The sequence below is a fragment of the Synchiropus splendidus genome, chromosome 3 (assembly GCF_027744825.2).
Source record: "Synchiropus splendidus isolate RoL2022-P1 chromosome 3, RoL_Sspl_1.0, whole genome shotgun sequence".
Classification (NCBI taxonomy): Eukaryota; Metazoa; Chordata; class Actinopteri; order Syngnathiformes; family Callionymidae; genus Synchiropus; species Synchiropus splendidus.
Window position 1 is genome coordinate 8,528,141 of NC_071336.1, and position 21,095 is coordinate 8,549,235.

The 21,095-nt window shown below is 44.4% G+C and overlaps 1 protein-coding gene across 11 annotated transcripts in view; it reads left to right on the top strand.

Moving 5' to 3' along the window:
• Positions 1-21,095, top strand: part of ehbp1l1a (EH domain binding protein 1-like 1a) — a 30,766-nt gene that overhangs the window by 7,802 nt on the left and 1,869 nt on the right. Inside the window, exons 7-28 of one of the 11 annotated variants that reach the window (XM_053859035.1) lie at positions 1,320-1,490; positions 1,944-2,123; positions 2,206-2,343; positions 3,067-3,279; positions 3,603-3,659; positions 3,745-3,847; positions 5,188-9,021; positions 9,983-13,899; positions 13,976-14,030; positions 14,304-14,489; positions 14,854-15,354; positions 15,669-17,471; positions 17,649-17,763; positions 18,287-18,453; positions 18,532-18,580; positions 18,656-19,171; positions 19,247-19,286; positions 19,363-19,406; positions 19,505-19,616; positions 19,893-19,992; positions 20,079-20,152; positions 20,878-20,992. In XM_053859035.1, the coding sequence (XP_053715010.1) occupies positions 1,320-1,490; positions 1,944-2,123; positions 2,206-2,343; positions 3,067-3,279; positions 3,603-3,659; positions 3,745-3,847; positions 5,188-9,021; positions 9,983-13,899; positions 13,976-14,030; positions 14,304-14,489; positions 14,854-15,354; positions 15,669-17,471; positions 17,649-17,763; positions 18,287-18,453; positions 18,532-18,580; positions 18,656-19,171; positions 19,247-19,286; positions 19,363-19,406; positions 19,505-19,616; positions 19,893-19,992; positions 20,079-20,152; positions 20,878-20,992 (12,490 nt within the window). Of the gene's footprint in view, positions 1-83; positions 153-1,319; positions 1,491-1,943; positions 2,124-2,205; positions 2,344-3,066; positions 3,280-3,602; positions 3,660-3,744; positions 3,848-5,187; positions 9,022-9,982; positions 13,900-13,975; positions 14,031-14,303; positions 14,490-14,853; positions 15,355-15,668; positions 17,472-17,648; positions 17,764-18,286; positions 18,454-18,531; positions 18,581-18,655; positions 19,172-19,246; positions 19,287-19,362; positions 19,407-19,504; positions 19,617-19,892; positions 19,993-20,078; positions 20,153-20,877; positions 20,993-21,095 lie in introns of those variants that run through there. The other 10 variants (XM_053859036.1, XM_053859042.1, XM_053859040.1 and 7 more) reach the window with 10 other exon arrangements.

A 21,095-nucleotide genomic window follows, 5' to 3' on the forward strand; every position in this document is an offset into this window, starting at 1 on the left:
CTCCTGCTCCTTCCATCCATTTTCATTTCATCTTCACTCACCCTTTCCATTTCTCTATGGCCTTTTTTTGTTTTCGGCGACAGACTGTGCCCCGTCCACCACAAGAGTACATGACCTGGCTTGGAGGCCCGCTGTAGACTTGGGCCCCACAGGTAACATATTGCTCCAGTAAGGCGAGAGAATCATCCTTAACTAGTGTCAGCTCCTTGAAACGTTTGAAATGGATACTGAAATATGTCCAAGTCAATAATGAAGAATCATTTTGTGCTTCAGTGAGAGATGAGATTGTTACGTTCTACGCATCTCTCATGTGACATCCACTAGGAGATAAATCAGCAAATCGGTGATGGTTTTATTGACATATATTTGGGTTCAACAGATTATGTCGGAGATCACGATGTGTTGAGGCCAATATGTTCTGCTTAATCAAAATGACTTCACTGCAATTGCTAATGAATAATGAACTTAAAATAAAAATGCATTCATAACAGCGACCATGAACTAAAGCCCCCAGGCTCTCTCCATGCTGCTCTGCTTTTGTGCAAGCTTTCACGCATGGAGAACTGTTTAAGCTAAAAAGGGCTTTAGAGCCACTCATTCTGGTTCTGGCTGTGTGGATCTTTGAAGTCGATCACTGCTTCTGTGTTTGGTTCTCAGCAGCAACTGATGGTTATGAGGGTTGAAGACCCTCATGTGAAAAGCCAGTTGCAACAGTTGGTTAGTCACAGAATGACGGGCTGACACACTGTTGTCTTTGCAAATGAGCTGAGCCAGAGTTGTGGCAGAAGGAAAGGCTTTTCATGAACAGAGGTGTTTTGATACAAGTATATTTAGTTTATTTAATCTTTAATGTCCTTCCTCTTTTCACTTCTCTCTTGTTTGCTCTTCCTCTTAAAATATCACTCTAACATTTCAACTCCACCCTGTCCTCCCTTCATCTGTCCCTCATGTAATCCAGTAACCTCTGAGATGGAGAGATGGAAAAGGCCCGGGGGTTTTTCCTCTGCCATCTCGTTCTCATCTCCACCCCCCCTGCCCAACACCCATGTCCAACTGCGAACAAAACCCCAAGCTCTCAGTGCTCAGAGCCGAACCTCAGTCTTTGACTACTCACTTCCCACCTTTACCCAAGCTCACCCTCCTGCACTCCCCAAAATCTTCCAACGCAGTTCAGGAACAGGTATCCAGCTACAGAAGTTTAACCTCCTCCCCTGCTTGTTTCCTGATATTATTATGATTAAAGCATTGTTTTTTTTCACCTGCTTCTTGTTTGTTTCTTGTTGCTTCCCTCTTTCTGTCTGCTTGAACTGCCTTTCCAGCTCCAAGAAGACCTCACAGCTTCCACTGTGACTCCTCTGCAGCTGAAGGCTTTGGGGCCTCCTTCCCCTCTTCTCTCACTCCTCTCAGAGCCATCTCCTCTTCTACTCTCTCTAATCCTCCCTCCGATCCTTCCTTCAACCTCCCATCACTTCCTGAGGCCTCTCAAACAGGTACCGAGAAGCTGGCCTTCAGATTACGGTGTCCCTCGTCTCTCTTTTGTTGGATGTGTAGTCAAATGTGATACGTCTGTCTCTTGTGTAAGATCAAGTTTGTGAAGTGAGCATGTTGCCAGATGTTGCCATGGATGTGTGGATGAAACTGTGGAGTGTCAGTTGGCCAGTCGGAAATCTAGCGCCTAACTTCACGAATGAGGAGCAGCATTGATTGTTGGCTATTAGGTAGTTGTTATTGCGAGTGAATGAGTGTTTATGAGTGCCTTATGACTCAAACACCAGTAGCTACAGATTGAGTGCAGAACTGCAGAAGGACAGGAACTTATTTATTCCCACATGTACTGTACGTTTCGGTTTGCAGTTGCCAACATGTTAATGAGAACAAGTGTTCTTAGTTTGGGAATTGTCCCACAAACTCACCTTTGCATTATTTTCTCGCACCCACGATAGCCTGCTCTCGAGCCCTGAGTGTTCCCTCCTTTTCCTCTTCGTCGTCATCCTCAGCTCCTCTCACCTGCTTCCCTCCTCCTCCTCCTGCTCCGGCACCCCGACTTCTCAAAACCCGCTCTATAGGAGATTCAGGCGCCTCCTTCACTCGACCCACCAGCCTCCCATCTGCCCCTGATGCAGGTATCAGGAGTCCAAAACAAGCCTCACGCCTTCTGTCCATCTTTCCTTTATCTTTCTCCTCTCCTTCTGCTTCCTTGTCCAGCTTCCTGGCAGAGTGAGTGGCGGCCTCCCAAATGTCCGGCTCCTCTGTCGCAGTCCGCTCTCTCTCCTAAGTCTCTACACCTCTCTGGTTCGGGACAACATGATGTTCTGCAAAAAAGACAGAGAATAGAGACGCCATGTAATGCTACTTTACTCTCTGTATTTAACCGCATCTACTGAAGTGGTCTGTGACACTTGAAATTCAAATCTTACATTAATACAGTACTAGAGTGCAAAAGAATAGACAGTGTCAGATGAGAGTGAATGAAGAAAAACCATGTTGCAACTGTATATGAAAGTGTTGGTATTCAGTTATTAACTTGATAACCAGACATAATTCTTAATCCAAAAATTCATAATTAGTAATACATATATAATAAATCCATTATAAGTACCTGACGGATTGCCAAGGTACCTGGACGTTAGCTATGTTGGACTCACTCGTTGGCATGCCAGGCTCATGTACAGGCTTTTTATTGTTTCTGTTAAAGTGCAAAACATTATGACTAGGGTTTCCACCAGAGGGACGGAGCGACTCAAAGGGAAATATTTTATTCCTTAGCAACTACACAGTCCAGCATGAATGCAGCCACCTCCTCCCTCCATTCATTTGAAGCTGGCCATAGTGAGTGCACTGCAAGATTTACTACGTGCTACACGGCTGTGAATAATAACCCCACTGAAAGCTAACCTCCACTCTTCCAGCATGATTGAGGCGCACCAAGGCGAGGTTCTTCAATTTCCAAACATACTTTTTAACAACGGTTATGCTCGGGTAACTAAAAGGCTGTGTAATCTGTCCTCTTCCTTATTTTGCTTGTCTTTCTTTCCATCATATTTCATTTCTCTTCCTCTCTGTCAGCTTCTTCCTGTGCAACATTTGGCCCCTCTTTGGCGCACAAACAAGAGGGGGGGTCTGGATTTGTTCCATCCTGGAGGCCACAGGTTGTTGCTGCAGTGCAGCCCCCCTCAGCAACCCATCTAAGTTCTCATTCTCTTCTTGAGCGTCCCGGGCCACCTCTTCTTCCTAAGTCTCATGTATCCCAAATGCCATCCACAAGTGATAAGGCTGCAGGTATAAGAAACCAAAATATGACTGTTGTCTTTGCCATGTTTTCTATGGAAGGTGCTTGTATGGTAACCTGGTGCCTCCTTGTGGTTTTATGCAGTTAAAGCAAGGCGCCGTCGTCACTGTGTTGTTTTCGTTTTATGTGTCTGTGTATATCACAAAAAAAATGAATCCAAATCCAAATAGAAATATACATTATATTTGACCATTACATCAATAATCAGCCCTCAGGTTGACATGACTCTCATCCTGGAGAAATACATCCCACTGCATGAATTTCCTGGGTGTTCATCAAAAATCTCATCCCTCCATTTTTCTTTTTCTTGTAGAATTAAAGCGGCAGCTGAGCACTCTGAGTGAAGAAGAAAATCAGTGTTCTCCTACAAGTGAGTGGAAGCCGAGCAGCGTATTTGACAGTGTCTTTGCAGAGAGTCAGCATAGCTCATCTGATTCCATGCCACTTAAATTCAGGTGCTGACCCCATTCTGCCTCTCCGGCGACAAGAGCCAGCTCGAGCCACTCAGCATAGAAAAGATGGACAGTTCGGAATAGAGGTCGTCCGTGCAGCAGCGGGGTAGGTGGAGTTTATTTAAAAACGGATTGTGTTTTGACCATAAAGAAATCTTTCGGTGCAACGGTTTTGTTGTTTTGCTGGAAGTGTTCAGTCGTCTGCCATTTTTCGTGAACCAGCCAGGGTCAGGTCACGACCCTGGCTGGGGTCAATGCAACAATGTTGTTAATACAAACACTGGGGGAACTCAATCTAGAGCCATATCCAGTTAGTTACTGAACACATGCTGCAGACAGTGCTTATTTGTGCCATCAATTTCAGTGCGAGAAAGTTGAAAACCACAATTTTCATGTTATGGTTGTTGCACCCATTGGTTTCTTGAGTGTTGTTTTTTGTTTTCATGCATGTTGACTAAGAGTTTAATCACATCACTCCTCGTGCCTCCAGTGACATGCACTGTATAGCTTGTGGTGTTGTGACTGATCTATCAACATTTGCTAATTTGGACACTTGTTTTTGGAATGGTTGAGACATGCACTGGTGCTTTGCACAATAAAGCTGTACTGCACATCTGGGATACTGGTCTTCATTTGATTGTATCTCGTGGTCATAAAGAAATGGAGTCCTGGTCATCAGTCCGTCACTTTCAAACCTGACCACACCATCCAACTTATGGTTCATGTGTATGTAGGTCATACACAGGAACAAGTGCTTGGTGTAACGTTGCTGTCATTTTGTTCGGTATTCTTTCTAGTTATGTTGACGTGTAATGTAAGAAAGTTCAACGTGGGGAAAAGTTCTGGTGCCTTGGTCACCAAACCTGAGCCGAAATATCCCAACTATCTCGGTGGTGAAACCTAATTTTGACTGGCATTTTTAAATGGCTGTCTGATGTTGTCATTTAGGTTGGTTGGAAGAACATTAGCATGGATTATTGGACGTAAATAATCCATGCTAATGTTTTGTCTGAATTCAAGATCAGATAGTAAATGTCACGTCAGGCATGTTGACTTCATTACCGCATGGTTTCACGGAGGAGCTGTTCTGGATTTACTCTAGAAAGTCGTATCTTTGTTGTTATTGGGAGTGTGTGTGCCGCCATATTATTAAGCCCCTCCTCCTCTTCCTCTCTATTTCGCTCCTGCATGACATCATCAGCTGTTGTGTGCTGCTGTTCATTGGCGCAGACTGGTGATATTGCCTTCTTCAGCCTACCCCTCTCAGCTTGTCTTGTTCTAATTGTTTATGGTGATATTTGGCTAAATGTATTCATTATAGTTTCAGCAGGCATTGCACATTTGCCTGGATGCTTCTCACTTAAGGAGTTCCATTTGTTGTGGCTTATGTGACGCTGAAACATCCCCTAATAATCTAATAACCATTTTTATTTTTTTGTCCCTCAGACCTGAGAGCATGGCCTCCCTTGTTCCCCTTAGTGCCAGGCCATCCTTACATCAAGGAACAAAACATTTAGGGTCTTCCCAACCGCTGAGGGAGGCAGAGATATTTCCAAAATTAGAGTCTTCCTTCCCTTCCACTCAAGAACAGAAACAGAATACATGTGGTGCGATTCATTGTTCATACACTTGTGAGAATGTGGTTTATCCACAACTTCACTTGTCAAAAATGTCTGTTCAACTAAGAAATCATACTCCTCCAGCGGAACCTGCCCACCTCCAACCACCGGCTTCGTCCCAAACCAACCCTGTGTTGCACTCACCTCAAATTGCTACAGTCAGGTACAGAAACCCAGTTGCCCAATCGGGAGGTTTTACAATCGTAAAAAGCTATCAACTGGAGAAACAGCAAACTGAGGTTCTGAAAATGAACCTTGCCTTGTCAGAACCTTTCATGGAAAAAAACAATGCAAATGTAGCCCAGCAAACCTTTGCGAAATCAGATCCTTGTTTTGGCCACGCCCCTGCACCGCTACAAACAAACGTATTAATGGAAAACATAAACACGCCAGATTCACTTGCCTGCACAAAAGATACTGGTTCATCTTGTAACAACTCAACTTTGAGAGTGGGTTCAAATGATATGCCACTGTCTTTGGGGAACATGTCCACTGCTACCCTGAAGCCTACAAGTCCAAGCTCTTCACTCACTGTAGAAAAGCATCCGTACAGGGAATCTACACCAAACAACTCAGAAGAGAGTTACTCTTGTAAATTAACTACGAGCTCCCTGCCAGTGCCTCAGATTAAAGAATCAGTCAGAGAGCCAACCATGATAGAATCACTATTAAGCTGCCCCAAATACTCTAATGTTGCTGGGCTTCCATCTCGCCATCAGAAGCAAGTAGTTTCATGGCCTAATGAGGAGTTCATGTTTAAAATCCAGCGCACTGCGCCTGTGATGTTCCCAGATTCTCTTCCTTCTCCTTACAAAGGTCATACAGAGATTGAGAAAATGGTTAGCATCAGGCACACCTGTACAAAGTCCAACGGGCTTCCCTCTCCTCTGGAATGTGAACCAACAATGGCTCGGCTTTTGCCCACCTGCCCCAAAACGAGCAGAATTCCAGGGCATGCATCCTCTGGATCAGGATTTGAATATTATGAGATTTTATGGGCAAAAGGTTGTATCTTGATGAAAGCGTGTGATCGTAGCTACCCAGTTATCTGTAGTTGGAAGCATACTGATGGTGATATGATGGAACTCATGGTGGCTCTTCTGCCCACGTGCCCTAAGAAGAGGTGTGTGCCAGGATTTCCCTCTGGCTTACCGCAGCAAACGCAAGCGACACCAAATATGGTCAGTTTTGTTCCCACATGCCCCAGACACACTAGGATTTGTGGCATGCCGTGTAAGACAGTGTCAACCACCCCGGCTGAAAATTGGAAGACCATTGGACTTGTTATTGCAGGTCGCAAACCAAAAAGTGGTATTGTGACAATTAAAGACGTTTCATGCTGTGTTGAAGATAATATTAACATGATAACAAATATGTTACCTTCATGTCCAGAGGCTGCGATTTCAGGTTTTCCTTCAGCTCCAAAACAGAAATGCAAGGTGTCTGTGTCAGCGCAAAATGTAAACGTTACTGGAATTTTGGCCACTTGTCCAAGAAAAAGTGACGTTTTCGGTTTGCCGTCTACAGAGTCTGCTTGTCACCAAAGCACCAGATTTAAGGAATGTGATCATATTTTAATCCCAAAACACCTTACTAAGAGTTTTACGGTTATTCTGGATGTTTTCCCGGAAGTGGCTAAAAACATGAACAAGCTTTCAGTAGAAATGCTGCGGTCACATTCTCTTAAAATCTGGAAAGCAGCTAGATTCGCTGAATCAAAGAAAGGTAGATACAGTAACATCAATCTTGCTCCTTCGTGCCCTATACATTCCAGAAGTTTTGGGATGCCCTCCATAGGTCAGAACTATAACTTAACCAAGGTCTGGAATGACTTGAAGTGGCTAACTGAGGTGAGACCAGAGAAGAAATTGCAGGCTTGCATCACTCATTGGATCCCAAATGATCCGAGATGCATTCAGAATATGGTAAATATATTGAGTAGTTGTCCGGAGAACGCTAAGGGTGCTGGCTTTCCCTCTGCTCCTCAACCAAAATCCACAATGGTTAATATCATGCCATCTTGCCCAAAACAGAGCAGAGCCCCTGGTTTTCCTTCACAGTCAGTTCAGAAGTGCTTAACCAGTGCTAAACAGCCAGTCTCAGATAGAAGCTCTCACTTTCAGTTCTCAGTGGCAAAAAGGCAGGTCATGATTTCACGCTCTGTTTCATACTGCGATTTGCCTACAGCTGCCAAAATGTTTTTAACGTTGCCCTCTTGCCCAGCAAGTACTCAAGTCCCAGGGTTTCCATCTGCTCTGACTCCAACCTATGCCCGCACAGCTATGCTAAGTTTACTTTCCAGCTGTTCAAATGATTCAAAAGTCCCCGGGATGTCAACAAAGTTTATTCAGGCACATTCAAAATGGCTGGTGGAGAAACTCGCCTTGATATCCCCTGAAAGACGTTTGATCAGTTGCCAGATAGATGACACATATATATTGAGCTTTGATGGAGATATATTGAAAAGGATTCATTCAGCTTTAGACACCTGTCCACAGGTCGCTCGCTCACCAGGATTTCCTTCCCGACTAACTCCAAACCTCCCCCATGTGCCAGTCCTGACGGATCTGCAGTCTACCATAGCAAAGTACTCCAGTATTTGTGGAATGCCCTCAAAGATTCACATGCAAGTGGATGAAACCAAATGGAATGTAGTTAAGAGCCGCATATGGGAGAGACCAGTTCCTAACTTTGATAGTCTATTGGCAATTCTGAACTATAAATTTGGTTTGAGAGAGAAGTCATCGGTCAGAATTATGGTGTCCATGTTGCCTGCCTGTCCCAAACGATCTGGCATTCCTGGAATTCCCTCTAAGTTAGGAGGAAGGCAAGTAGAAACCCTAAGTAAACCGCTTCTGAGCATGCTTAAGACCTCCGCCACATTTAGTAAGCAGAGCAAAATACTTGGCCTTCCTGCACTGACTATTGTCAGTGACTGTGATGGATGGCATCGGGGGACAAGTGCACAATGGGAAAGACCTTTAGCTCATACGTTAGCACACATTTGCCAGGATTTCAGTCTTCCAACACTTCCTGTCCAACAGAGAGAAATAATGCTCAGCATGCGGCCATCCTGTCCCATGCAGGCACTTAACCCTGGGTTTCCATCAGCGCCTCGTATCCAAGTGCCTGACGCTGAGGCAGGAAAAAATCCAAACGTGGTTGAGCTGGTGCAGTGTTGTCCAGAACAGTCACATATCATTGGTTTCCCCTCAAGAATTGTGAACCCTATTCTCAAAGTAGATGGCTGGCCAGACGGGCTCATAGCTCAGCACAGATATTCTCTCACTTATTCTGCAATGGATAGACTTAAAGTTATTTGTCCCATTGCGTCCTCTGATTGTGGCTCCAGTGCTACACCCAGGATTCCATTTCCAAATAATGTTAATATTGTACCATCTTGTCCAAAGGAAGCCTCGATGCTAGGCCTCCCATCAACACATGTCCACTCTTCAGCATTGGGATGGCCATATAGTCCGTCCCCACCAGAGTTACTAGAGGTTCCTTTTACTGAGGAGCAAAACATCACAGCATCAGGCAAACATTATCAGTTTATAGCCGCTCCAACTCCAAATGAGAGCAGTTCCTTGAAGGGAGGAAATGAGGATTCTTGGGGCAACATCTCTCCAAATGAGGAGAGTGAAAATAAGTCAGTGAAAGGGTGAGTCTTGATGCTTGTATTTGCAGCCTGCGCAACTCTGTTTGGTGCTCATTGTACTTATTTAATACACCTAACATCAGAAAGTTTTGTAGCCTTTTTCTTTACTTGCATATGCGTGTAAGTGACATAAGGCTGAATGTGACTTTGTTAGTATTACGCTTGTGACATGACTGTAATTAGCATGATGCTTCCTGACTTTCTAAATGCACCAAGAAGTTTGTTGAAGTTTATTTCAACATTGAGAGCTCTGTATCTACCCAACAAGGTTCTAGTTGAGTTCTCTGTGTTTGTAATGATGAGTCAGACCTATGGAGGTATTTCCAGACTAGAAACTGTTCTCTCGTGCACTTCCAGCTGTACCTTTGACTTTACATTTCCGGTCAACCACTCATGGCTTGTATGCTGTTAAATAAGTAGCATCAGACCCATGATATATTCAGTACAGACTGGTTGCGCCTGCACCGGGCCGCCCTTTGTGGACAATATTGGGTACCAGGTCACTGATCACCTGTTCGCATGTTAACTACACACTTATATTGATACATAGATGATTCATACGAGCACTTGGATTTTGGCCTTCAAAGTTTGACCTCAGTGCGAGGTGAGAATTACTACATGGAAAAGAAACAATGTATTTCCGATTACATTTCTATGAAAATTTCATGCTGTATGAAGTTGGCAAGACATCGCTTGGCTGAAGGCATTGGTGTAGAGTTGGATGTCAGCATGCTGCTGAACACAGTTTAGTGCATGGCCAAGGCTTCTCCTGACAAGAGAAGGGATTGACTCTGCTTTGTGTGCTTAATATAGTCTCTTATTGCTGCTGTTTGCATTTATATTTCCTTGGAAAATGACTGCTGTCTTTAGGTTGGCGGAAGTTCGGCTTGTGTGCTGTGATTGGATGGTAGCAGTGTATTTTTAGTTTTTTTTTATCGTAAAAACAAATGTACTTTCCTTCTAGAGCTGAAAAGATGATATTGCTACATCCATCATGTCCAGATGTCGGTGAACCTTCCTACCCTACAAGCCATGAGCCTGCACAGGTGTGTGGGACAGACATGGCTATTGAGTGGGAGGAGCTACCGAAGGGGACGAAAGACAAAATTCTATCCTCAGAAGACACTGTTTGGGAAGAGCTACCTCTGAAGAAGTCAAACCTGACAGAAGATGTTCTGCATAATGAAATAGTGCACACATTACCTGTCTCAAGTGGTCAGAAACTTGAGCCTGGACTGATTCAGCAGCTTGACTTTGGTCCACTGCCCTCCTCGTCATCAGATCCCCCAGGTCCCAAGACAGATACAATGGACTCCCTAAAGAAGGAAACACAGTACAGATGTTTGGAAACACATCCCAGTGATGCAAACGTCGCTGACATTTCTGGATCTGTGACTCTTGGATTTGATATGATGACCATGTATTCATCCTGTCCAAGTATATCCGGTGTACCCGGCTTACCATCCATCACTGGAGGCGAAGAAAGACCTTGGGTATGTCATCAGGAGCCACTATTGCGGAAGAAAAGTGTTAAGCCATTCATAATTAATAACACGCCAGCAGAGATAGAGAATGAGAACAATGTACAATGGGGACAAACTTGTCCAAATATTTCTTACATATCAGGCATGCCTTCAATTTCACAGCCACATCATGGATGGAATATGACCAGACTTTCAAGATCATGTCCGAAAAACTCCTGTGTCCAAGGTATTCCATCGCTGGAGGACTGTCGGAGGAAAGACTGGATGATAAAGGCCCAGCCGTTTGAAGTTATGAATGCAACCGTCCACGATTTTGTTGTGAAAGACCATTTATGTGATGATGAGTTACAGACCATGCCACTGCTGGCACCAACGTGTCCAAGTAAAGCATGTAACCCTGGATTTCCATATTCCCTGACATCTACTGGAGTTTACACCCTGGATGCCTCTTTGAGCCTCCGTCCTTCGTGCCCAGGTGTCTCCAGCATTGCTGGTTTGCCATCTTTGAATGTAGCTACCTGTATGGATTGGAACCATCACCTACATCAACAAACCTTGTGCAAACGTGAGCGCAAAAAGGAATCAGGGATATCAATGGATGACACTGTACCTGAAGTCACTAAAGATGCTATTTCTTTAGCACAAATCTGCCCAAGAGAGTCTTGCATCCCTGGCTTTCCTTCTTTACCCAAACAAAGTGCTGCAACAAGTGAGAAGCCAAATATGGTCAGTCTTTCAAGTTTATGTGTGAAGGTGTCAAGAATTCCAGGAATTCCATCATTTCATAAGATGAAGGAATGGACAACTACCAAGGATGTGTTGCTTGATTATGGCTTTAAGTCACACCCATTACATATTAACATATTGGGAGAAGACAACAAGCTGTTTAAGACAATGTTTTTGAACGCCCCATCCTGTCCTCAACAGGCACGCACATCAGGATTCCCCTCTCGTCCGACCCCTCCGGATATCCCCTTGGGATATAATAGTCCTAGTCTTTACAGTCAGTGTTCTCAAGTCTCAAAAATTCCGGGCTGGTCATCAGTTCATGGAGATTCCACCATTGGGTGGGTAACTGCTTCAGGATCCATTTTTGAGAGAATCCCCAAGAGGAGGTTAATATTTGCCTCATCATATCCGAATATAGAGGAAACAAAAGGAATGGTTTCCATCATTCCATTGTGCCCCAAAATGTCTTGTATCCCAGGATTTCCGTCCAATCCAAATGTCTGTAAAGTGTGTGAGAACCTGAATGGGGTAAACATTCTTTCCCTGTGCCCCGTAAAGTCTGCTATACCTGGTTTTGCGTCTCTTAAATGCTACAAGAACAGTGATTGGATTTGTCCAAGAGAAGCACCGACCCGCATAAAACAAAGTGAGACTTGTTTAAAGGTCATTGACACATCTGCTGGGAAAGACAGCAAAAATATGCTGTCTATAGTTCCTTCCTGCGCCAGAGCTCCGAAGCCTGGATTCCCATCAGTTCCGCGTTTTAATATTCTTAGCCTTATTGCCACTTGCCCTAAAAAATCAAACTTGCCGGGAATTTCTTGTCTGGAGACATCTCATGAGTTACCCTGGTTCACAGAACAAGACACTTTGTTTGACAAATGTTCAAAGAACAAGATTTTGATCGAAGCTGTTTCAAAACGAAATGAAAACGTAGACATATTGAAATCAGCGGTGGCTATTGCACATTCTTGCCCTGATAAGTCCAGGATTGCAGGATTTCCATCAGTTCATCGATACTACATGCATAAGCTTGCTCCTGTTTGTCCCAGCGAATCAGCGTGTCCAGGATTTCCCTCCTTACAAGATACCTTGAAATTCCAGTGGGACTTAGATAGTATCATTTTTGACAAGCCCACAAAAAAGTCACGTTTTATGGAAGATGGTCAAAGTAAAGATGGTGAAAGACTGAAAGATGCTGTGGCAATGAGACCCTCTTGTGCAAGTAAGTCCAGGATACCTGGATTCCCTTCCGCTCCCATCTACCAAATGCAGAATCTCATTCATGTTTGCCCTGAACAATCCAAATGTTCAGGATATCCTGCCCTTGAAGGAGGCTTCAAATCCCAGTGGCTTTCTGGGTTTCAGATTTTGTGTGAGAAGCCCACAAAGCAGAAATCTTTGCGGACAGATTCTCTGAATAGAGATATTTGGAAAATGTCTGTTGGTATTGAACCCTCGTGTGCGCCTCGATCACGGATTCCAGGATTTCCATCGGCTCCCATTTACAAAATGCAGAATCTCCTACCAGTCTCTCCCAAACGGTCAACTTGCCCCGGATCCCCATCATTACAAGGAGCATTTGAATTCCATTGGATTTTTGAGACAAATTTGTTCTGTGATAAGTTTGCAAAGAAAACCCTTTTTAAGGACGACACTCTGGACCAATGTAAAGAAATCTTCAAAACTGCTGTGGCAATCACACCTTCGTGTCCAATGATGTCCAGGATTAAAGGGTTCCCATCAGTTCCAAGATATGGTATGCAGAATCTTTTACCCATGTGTCCTAAGACATCAGGATGTTCTGGATGTTCCTCCCTTGAAGAGTGTCTGGAATTAGAGTGGTTTTCTGGGCAACACATCTTACTTGCTAAGTTTCCAAAGAAGACAGTGTTTAGACTAGATATGTCAGTTAAAGATGAAAAACCCTTGAAGACAGGAGTAGCCATTGCACCTTGTTGCCCAGAAGCTTCCAGGACTCCAGGATTCCCCTCTGCGCCTAAAACCAAAGAGAGGGATAAGCCAGTCATGGTCAGCTTGGCACATTGCTGCCCAAATATCTCAGAAATTCATGGAATTCCATCCATTTCTTCTGTCACCCGTGGAGAGACGCTGTCTGAAGAAGATATTGTTGTGATAAAGGCGCAGACGAAAAGCAAACACCCATTTGTGACAGTGCGAGCGGCGTTATACTCCAATGAAGCAAAAAACATGACCAGTCTGGTCTTAACATGCCCTAAAAAGGCAAGAGTATCTGGGTTTCCTTCAGCTGAAATAAATAACATATCACCAAACATGGCCAGTTTGTACGCATGTGCTCCATGTGTTTCATGTGTTCCTGGTTTCCCATCAGCAAGGACTGTCAGCTTTACGTCTAAGACAGCTGGTGAAACACCAGGAACATTGCTGAGTAAAAGGATGGCTGACACAGTGACACTTCTAAGCAGCGATAATCTGCCATTGTGGACGAATGAGATAGTTGACATGAAGGACATGGTGGCAGTGGCTCCAACCTGTCCGCAGCAGACTAAAATCCCTGGATTCCCCAGCATTTCACCCCCTAGAAATGAAACACCAACCGAAAACTTGCCATCAGTGCTGCAAGATAATAATGAATTACATGAGGTTGTTGATTCGACGTGTACAACCACACGAAGCACAGAACATGGTGAGCAAAGTCAGTTTCACCATCACCAAGTCTGTATATTGCTCTTGGATTTTCATTGTGTTTGCTCTTGTAACAGTGGAGGAATACAAGGAAAGTTCAAGTCAAAGTCTAGATCTATCTTTAGATGATGGGTAAGTCAGGGACATGCAGTGCTTGCTGTGATTCTGGCAGTGATTCTGAGTAGCATTGACTGATGGTTTGTCATGTGAAGGGGGTGCACTGCTAATCCATGACATGGCTGCCCTTTTAATTCCAGAGGATAGTTGCAAGATAACCTATTTAGGTGTCTAAAGACCGCATGACTAATTGATGTCTACCTTGCATGTTTATTGCAGTTTAATTTGTTAACAAGTCAGAGGATTTATCTCAATATAATAATATGTTTCTTTACACTTGGCCCTCAGAGAGTGTCAAAACCAAAAGATAGTGTCGCAGGAAATGAATGAAGGAGCACCCGCTGAGGGAATCGTAGGATGGGAGGTGTTGGAAACAGAGGGAACGGTAACTTTAAAAAGCCCAGATCCAGCCCTGTCTGCGAAGAAAGAAGGTTCAGGATTAGTCAAAACTATTGTGGGGGTTTTACACAAAGGGTAAGTGTAAGACGTGTGTCGGTGTTCTGCATGCATTGCTCAAATGTAATTTTATACATTATGATTAAAAAAAATATTTTTATAACCCGACCCTCAGCAAGGCCTGTGGCTCAACAGCACTTTACAGTCTGTTTAAACAAGGAAATAACACTTTTATTCATCTTCATGTTGTTCTGGAAAAGAGGTCTTCGTTTTAAAACACTGTTTCTTGCATTTTGTTGGTATTATCATAATTTTAGTCATAATTTGCTTGGTGCATTAGTAGTTTTGTTTAACTATCTGTCAGAAACATCCACTAACAATCAAAGAACTATGTCTAAAAATAATTCCCCATTTCATCCATTTCATTGTCCATTTCTCACAGTTATGAAACTGTAGCATCCATTCTGGGCCCCTCCAGCTCCCCTCTAGCAGAGGTTGATTCCCATGCCGAGGCTGTGTCCGAAGAAAAGTCTGTTCACTCAGTGGAAAAGGATTTGTCAGGTTCTTTGAATGGGCCTAGTCCTGCAGAGGAAATCTCTCCTGTTGATGACCATTTTGAAAAGGTTTCTGAAAAGAAAGAGTCTGAAAGTCCGTCAGACATTGAGCCCTACATGAGAGACTTGGTTGACAATGGCGAGGTACTTTCCTCATCTGATGGGGACACTGGACATTTAGTACATACAAGCATGAAGAAATGGCCTCCCCTCACTGAGGCGGACCTCAGTGAAATCTCAAAGGATGACAATGAGAAAGTAGAGGACAGTGAAGACTTGCTCACAAATGAACAGGATTCTGTGGAAATTCAAGGTGGCAATACACTGCAGAGGTCAGATGCAAAGAACAATGATGGAGCATTTTCACCCTCTCCCACATTGGCTGTCTGGTGAGTGCATCTACTGTGCATCTCGTTTTTGTGTTGCACCTCGTGACAACTCAAGAAACAAATATGATTGGTTTGATTCTAATCAAGTGGATTTGTGTTGTTATTACATTTGCTCTTTTGTTGTGCCTTAATGACTTTGGTTTGGGGTGTCATTTCTCTGTTATAGCTCGTATTGAAGCTCGGCTGTGTTTACGAGAGTTTGTGGATGCTGTTTGTGTTGTGGAAATAAATTGCTTGACATGGTTCCGGTGCATGGACTGTGTGCATGACAGGAGAATCACATGACCTGAAGCTCATCTTTTCTTGTTCCGAAGCCCTCAACAAACCAGCGCTGAAGACCTGTCGCCTATTTTTGATGCAAGGATGTCTTATTCAGCAGAAAAGGATTCTTCCCAGAATGATTTGCCTGTTAGTCCGGTTGCCACGCATGTTGGAATCACGATGGAACGGGGAAGGAAGCCAAAGAGAAGCATTGTTGAACCCCAACTGCAAAGACGGGATCAGGAGAAGGGTTGTGCTCCATTGCGCCCTTTGAGAAGGAAAGACAGCTTAACCCCAGACCGCAAAAAGGAATCGACGGTTGGGGTCAAGCAGAAACTTTGTGAATGTCAAGACCTACAAAGAGATACACCTCGAGAGACAGGAGGCTCATCTGTTGAACTGACAGAGAAACTCGGTTCTGTAATTGCTCCTCCTCGGGTGAAAACAAGAGATGGCAGTTTGCCTCCCAAAGCAATGAGTAAAACTGCCCCAGGTGACTCAGAAGAGAGAAAAGAAGAAACATCCTCCAAAGTTACTGATGTGATTATGCCTCCAAATTTGGAGAAAACTCTGTCTGATACCTGTGATGCTTCACTGATACCAGAACTGTCACTTACAATAAGTTCTATACTTGCAGATGCAAGTGACCGGGTTATGGAAAAACATTTTATGGAAACACAGGCACCAATCAAAGAATTGCTCACTGAAGTACCCACTGAGTTACACAGTGAGCCGACCCTCATGGAATCAACGAAAACTCAACCAGATGTGGAGAGACTGGATTTGGAGCCACCAGGCAGTTCTTCAATAATAAAGAAAATTCGTCTATCGAAGAGGGGCAACAGATATCTATCAGGAAAGTTTGGGAAAACCTACAGCGTCATTGGCGTTCAAAGAGCTGCCGTAGGAGACAAAGACAGCTCGGTTGATGTTGCAAACTCAGAGAGTGTTGACCATCCTCCTGTTCCAAAGGCACGCGTTAGGAAACGTCTAAGTGGTGCCTTTCCAGATGACCTCACTATAAACACTATGAATGATGACCTTACAGAAAAGATAGGATCCATAAACCAAGAACAAGAATTGCCTATTGTGGGTGACACCAGAGAACTAGCCCCTTTGCTGGATCAGCCTTCTGCATCTCTTGAAGTTCCTGCTGTGCGTCTGAGAAAGGACATTCCAGGGCATTCCTTGTTGCCTGTACCAAAACCCAGAGTCAAGAAACGCCTCAGCGGCTCGTTCTTTGAGCATGACGGTTCTACTTCTCCAGCTAAGGTGGAGCTTGATGTGGAGAACGAGCATTCGGGTTTGCTGTTTCCTTTGCCCCGGACCAAGAAGCGTCTCAGTGCGAGCTATTCACGCGGATCTTCGCGAGTGGACGATCTGTCTCCGTCAGAAGTTGAATCAAATGATGCTGACCTTGAAACTTCGTTCACCAGCCAGGACACAACATCAGTGTGCTCAAGTGTGATCTCTGAGGCAGGGTTTGTTACAGTCCAAGGAGGTGATGATGAACGGATGGCACAAGGGGGTGACGGCTGTCCTCTGCCACATTTTAATGGAAATGCTGACACAGAGAAAATGCTAGATGAAATCATGACAAGATGGGCCTACACGGAGGAAACTGTCCGAGATGACTGTAAAGAACCAGCTGAGATGGTCTGTGTTTTGAAGGACCTGGAGGTTAAGAGGTCTTTCCCTTCCTCGGGTGCTTCTGCTGAAGATGACTGGCTGCATGTCCAGAATGATAAACAAGGCAAAGCAGTGGAAGTGACTTTACAAAAGGACTTGAGAGACGAAGAGTTGGACTTTGGCTTTGTTTCTGTAGATGTAGCTGCTGGTGGTTTAGAGAATGACAGGTAAGATGAGACAAGCATGGGGGGACCTGTCATATCTGAAACATCTGTTTTACTCGCATTAATATCCATCAACTGCAGAGAAATTAATTTCATTGTCTAAAACCCATCTGACTTGCGCAACGCACTTATACAGACACCTTTGTAGAAGCTCTAACTTTATTTTATTTTATGCTTCAGACAAAGAGAAAATGGAGAATCCTCACTTCCAGTTGATCCAGTTCGCAGCCACCCACTGACTGGTTCAGGAGTGGAACTTCAGTTTGAAGCAGCAGATGAGTCGGCTACGGCTGAAGTAAGTAAAGTCTTTCTTGTTCTGTTTCCTGTGTCCTGTTGTTCTTTCCGTCGACGGTTCACCTGAGTTAAACTTTACTGGTTCCAATCATTCAAACTTAGTATTGATTGTGTTTCTCTAAGGATTTTACATCACTGCTTTTCTTTATTCAGTACCATCTAAAAATCATAGGTAGCTGGTATGGACACAGTTGCTCCGGTTATGGAACCAAAACAATGGATGCTATAAGAAACAGATTACGGCTGTTGTAACAAACAGTAGTAGTGGCTGAATCAAGACTGTAATGTTGGCCCTGCAAGATCTGTGGTTGGCTGACACACATCTAGATGCCACAGGTCAAATGGTCGGAGCGGTTCAACTTAAATGTGAACACAACTTTACACGTGCTATGAGGTGGACGATGGAGCCACCGTGTGTGTGATCCACAGTTGCATCCCTTAGGAAACAGTCCTGCCAAAATGTGTGTGCCAATTGGCCGGTATCGGTATAGTCCAGGTGAAAACAAACATGTTGTGTGTTTCAGAGTATTTCTGCCAGTCCCAGCTTGGTGATGTCTAGCCAGTCTCTTCTGAAGTGGTGCCAGGAAATGACTCAGGACCACAAAGGTGTCCGGATCACCAATTTCAGCACCTCTTGGAGGAACGGTCTTGCTTTCTGTGCCATCTTGCATCACTTCCATCCTGACCTGATGTAAGTGTGACTGGTGACTGAGTTGCTGTGCGGCGATTGACTTTTCATGGAGCCCTTTCTCTCTCTTCTTTCATGCAGTAATTTTGAAATGCTGGACCCTTATGATATTAAACACAACAACAAAAAGGTGAAATTTCACTGGGAATTAAGTGGTTTTTTTTTCTTATGTGATTTCATGTCCAACTTTGTCTGCTTGCTCCAGGCTTTCGATGGGTTTGCTGAACTTGGCATTTCCCGACTAATTGAGCCATCAGACATGGTGATGCTGAACGTTCCTGACAGACTGATAGTGATGACTTACCTCAACCAGATTCGGACTCATTTCACGGGCCAGGAGCTGAGTGTCCTTCATATAGGGAAAGACAACAGTGAGTCCAGCTATGCAGTAACAGCCGAGCGGGACACGCAGGAGGACCCGGAGGCCGCGGCTCGCTACTGTGTCCAGAGGCTTCAGGAGGAGGGGATCACTCTCGAGACCATGGGCTCGGTGGAGGAAAGTAAAGCGGCTAGTGATGTGGTTCCACCCCCAAGAACAAAACGGTTCCCAGTTTCCGGATCAAGTGACACACAGTCACCAGTGGCACCACCAAGGACTCATTTCATGTCAAGGTCGGGGTTCTCTCGTGTCAAAGATGCTGATCTGGTCAAGAAACGAAGGTCTCAGAGGAGGAGCGGGTCCGTGGATGATGGGGACAGCACAGTGGGAGGAAGCCAACAGGTGGTGTTTTGGCTTCCTTTTTGTTCACAGTTGTCTTGTTACTCCTTTTAACAAAACTCTCTCGTGTCCCTGCAGGGTGCAGCAGAACAAGAAGACAAACACATGTTGGAGACTGGTATGTCTGATTGGAAGTTGAAAGAGACTGACTGGCAAATATTTGAGGTGCTCAGTACTTTTTGGCATTCTTGCAGAGACCCCAGGGTTTGTTGTTCCAGAGGGGAGACCGGAGGGCCAGGTAGGTCCTTGTTAAATGTCAACCATAACCAACATTTCTGCCCATGTTTTCCTAATAATTTGAAAATGATTGTCTATTTTTGGGATAAATGTGTACAGGATGCCAGTCAGTATGTGCTTAGTCAAATGGAAGCCCTGGAAACAGAACAGAACCACATAGACAACAGAGCTGGAGTGGTGGAGCGGAAACTCAGGCAGCTGATGGAGACAGGTAAACAGCGCCGGGTCACTGTGTTTGTTTACATCTGGAAAGCATAAATTTGATGGACACGAATGGTTAAAAAATACTTCAGGCTTATTGTGTCGTAGTCATGGGTCAAGTCAATGTTGTATGCTTGTACATAGTGGTACAGTTCTGTCTTGGTACAGTTTTGTCGACTCAGACTGGCTCGGATAGCTCTGTCCTGGGTGCAGTATAGATCGCTGGTTGACCTCAGTACTATTATGAAGTTAGAACTCTGTGTCACCGTCTTTTTTTTCCTCAAAGGCAGTGACAAGGTGGAGGAGGAGCGCCTGATCCAGGAGTGGTTCACTCTTGTCAACAAGAAAAACGCTCTGATCAGACGACAAGATCATCTGCAGCTTCTGTGAGTCTCTCAGCCAGCGCTGCTGCTGATAATGGAAATATGTGAGTGGTCAGTGTGAGACATGTTTTCCTTCCTGCTGCGAACAGATTGGAGGAGCAGGATTTGGAAAGAAGATTTGAGCTGTTAAACCAGGAGCTGCGTGTCATGATGGCCCTGGAAGGTCAGCATGATGTTGGACCATTTCAATTGATCATAAGTGTTCAATTTGTTCATATGTGTGCCATTTAAGCTCAACATTACATACGGATCGAGATTGAGTCGTGCTCTGCGTTCATTTCGTCCGTATTTCTGCACGTTTCCACAAAGCTTATGGGTACAGACCAAACACAGCACTACCACTTGAACCCTTGCTGTCTCTAGCTCATGGAAAAGATCTAATAACAAAGGTGCAAGTTCTCCGTCCTCCTGCCACGGTATATTTAAGGGCTTTGTGGTTGTCATCAACATTCGACTCTGGACTACTTCCCTTGGTGGACATTTGGGTGAACAGCAATACTAACGTTAAGAACACGTGGAAGCATGTGATGGTAACATCGTTTCAAACAGACAAGTACAATATTGTACGTAGAATGGGCCTTTAAAGGAACCTGTCTGCTACTAAAAATAGAGTTAACTCATGACATCTCGTTCACAAGCTGCTGCATTTCAACACAAAAGATGTCACAGCTGTCGCCGATTATGCTCCATATTTGTTATTTTTAAAACTAAAATAACTCGGTCATGGATGAACTCCAGTCTTTCTCACTGGGGGATATGGCGCTTCATCTTGTTAACTAGAGAGCTTGAAACATGGAGAAGTATTATAGGGTGTCAAATGCATGATGGTTTCTGTCTGAGAGAGGGACCTGTTTTCAGGGTTTCATTACCAATACATTTTGCTTACAGACTGGCAGAAGAGTCAGGTCCAGAAACTTCGGGAGCAGCTCCTCCTGCAGGAGCTGGTCTCGTTGGTCAACCAGAGGGACGAGTTGCTCCACAACATGGATGCCAAGGAGCGAGGGTGAGGCATTCCTACCTTAGGTTTAACCTTGATCGACTTTATTGTATGCAGCTGTGGACCATGTGTTTGTCTCTACGGACTGCAGATATTAACGGTGGGATTC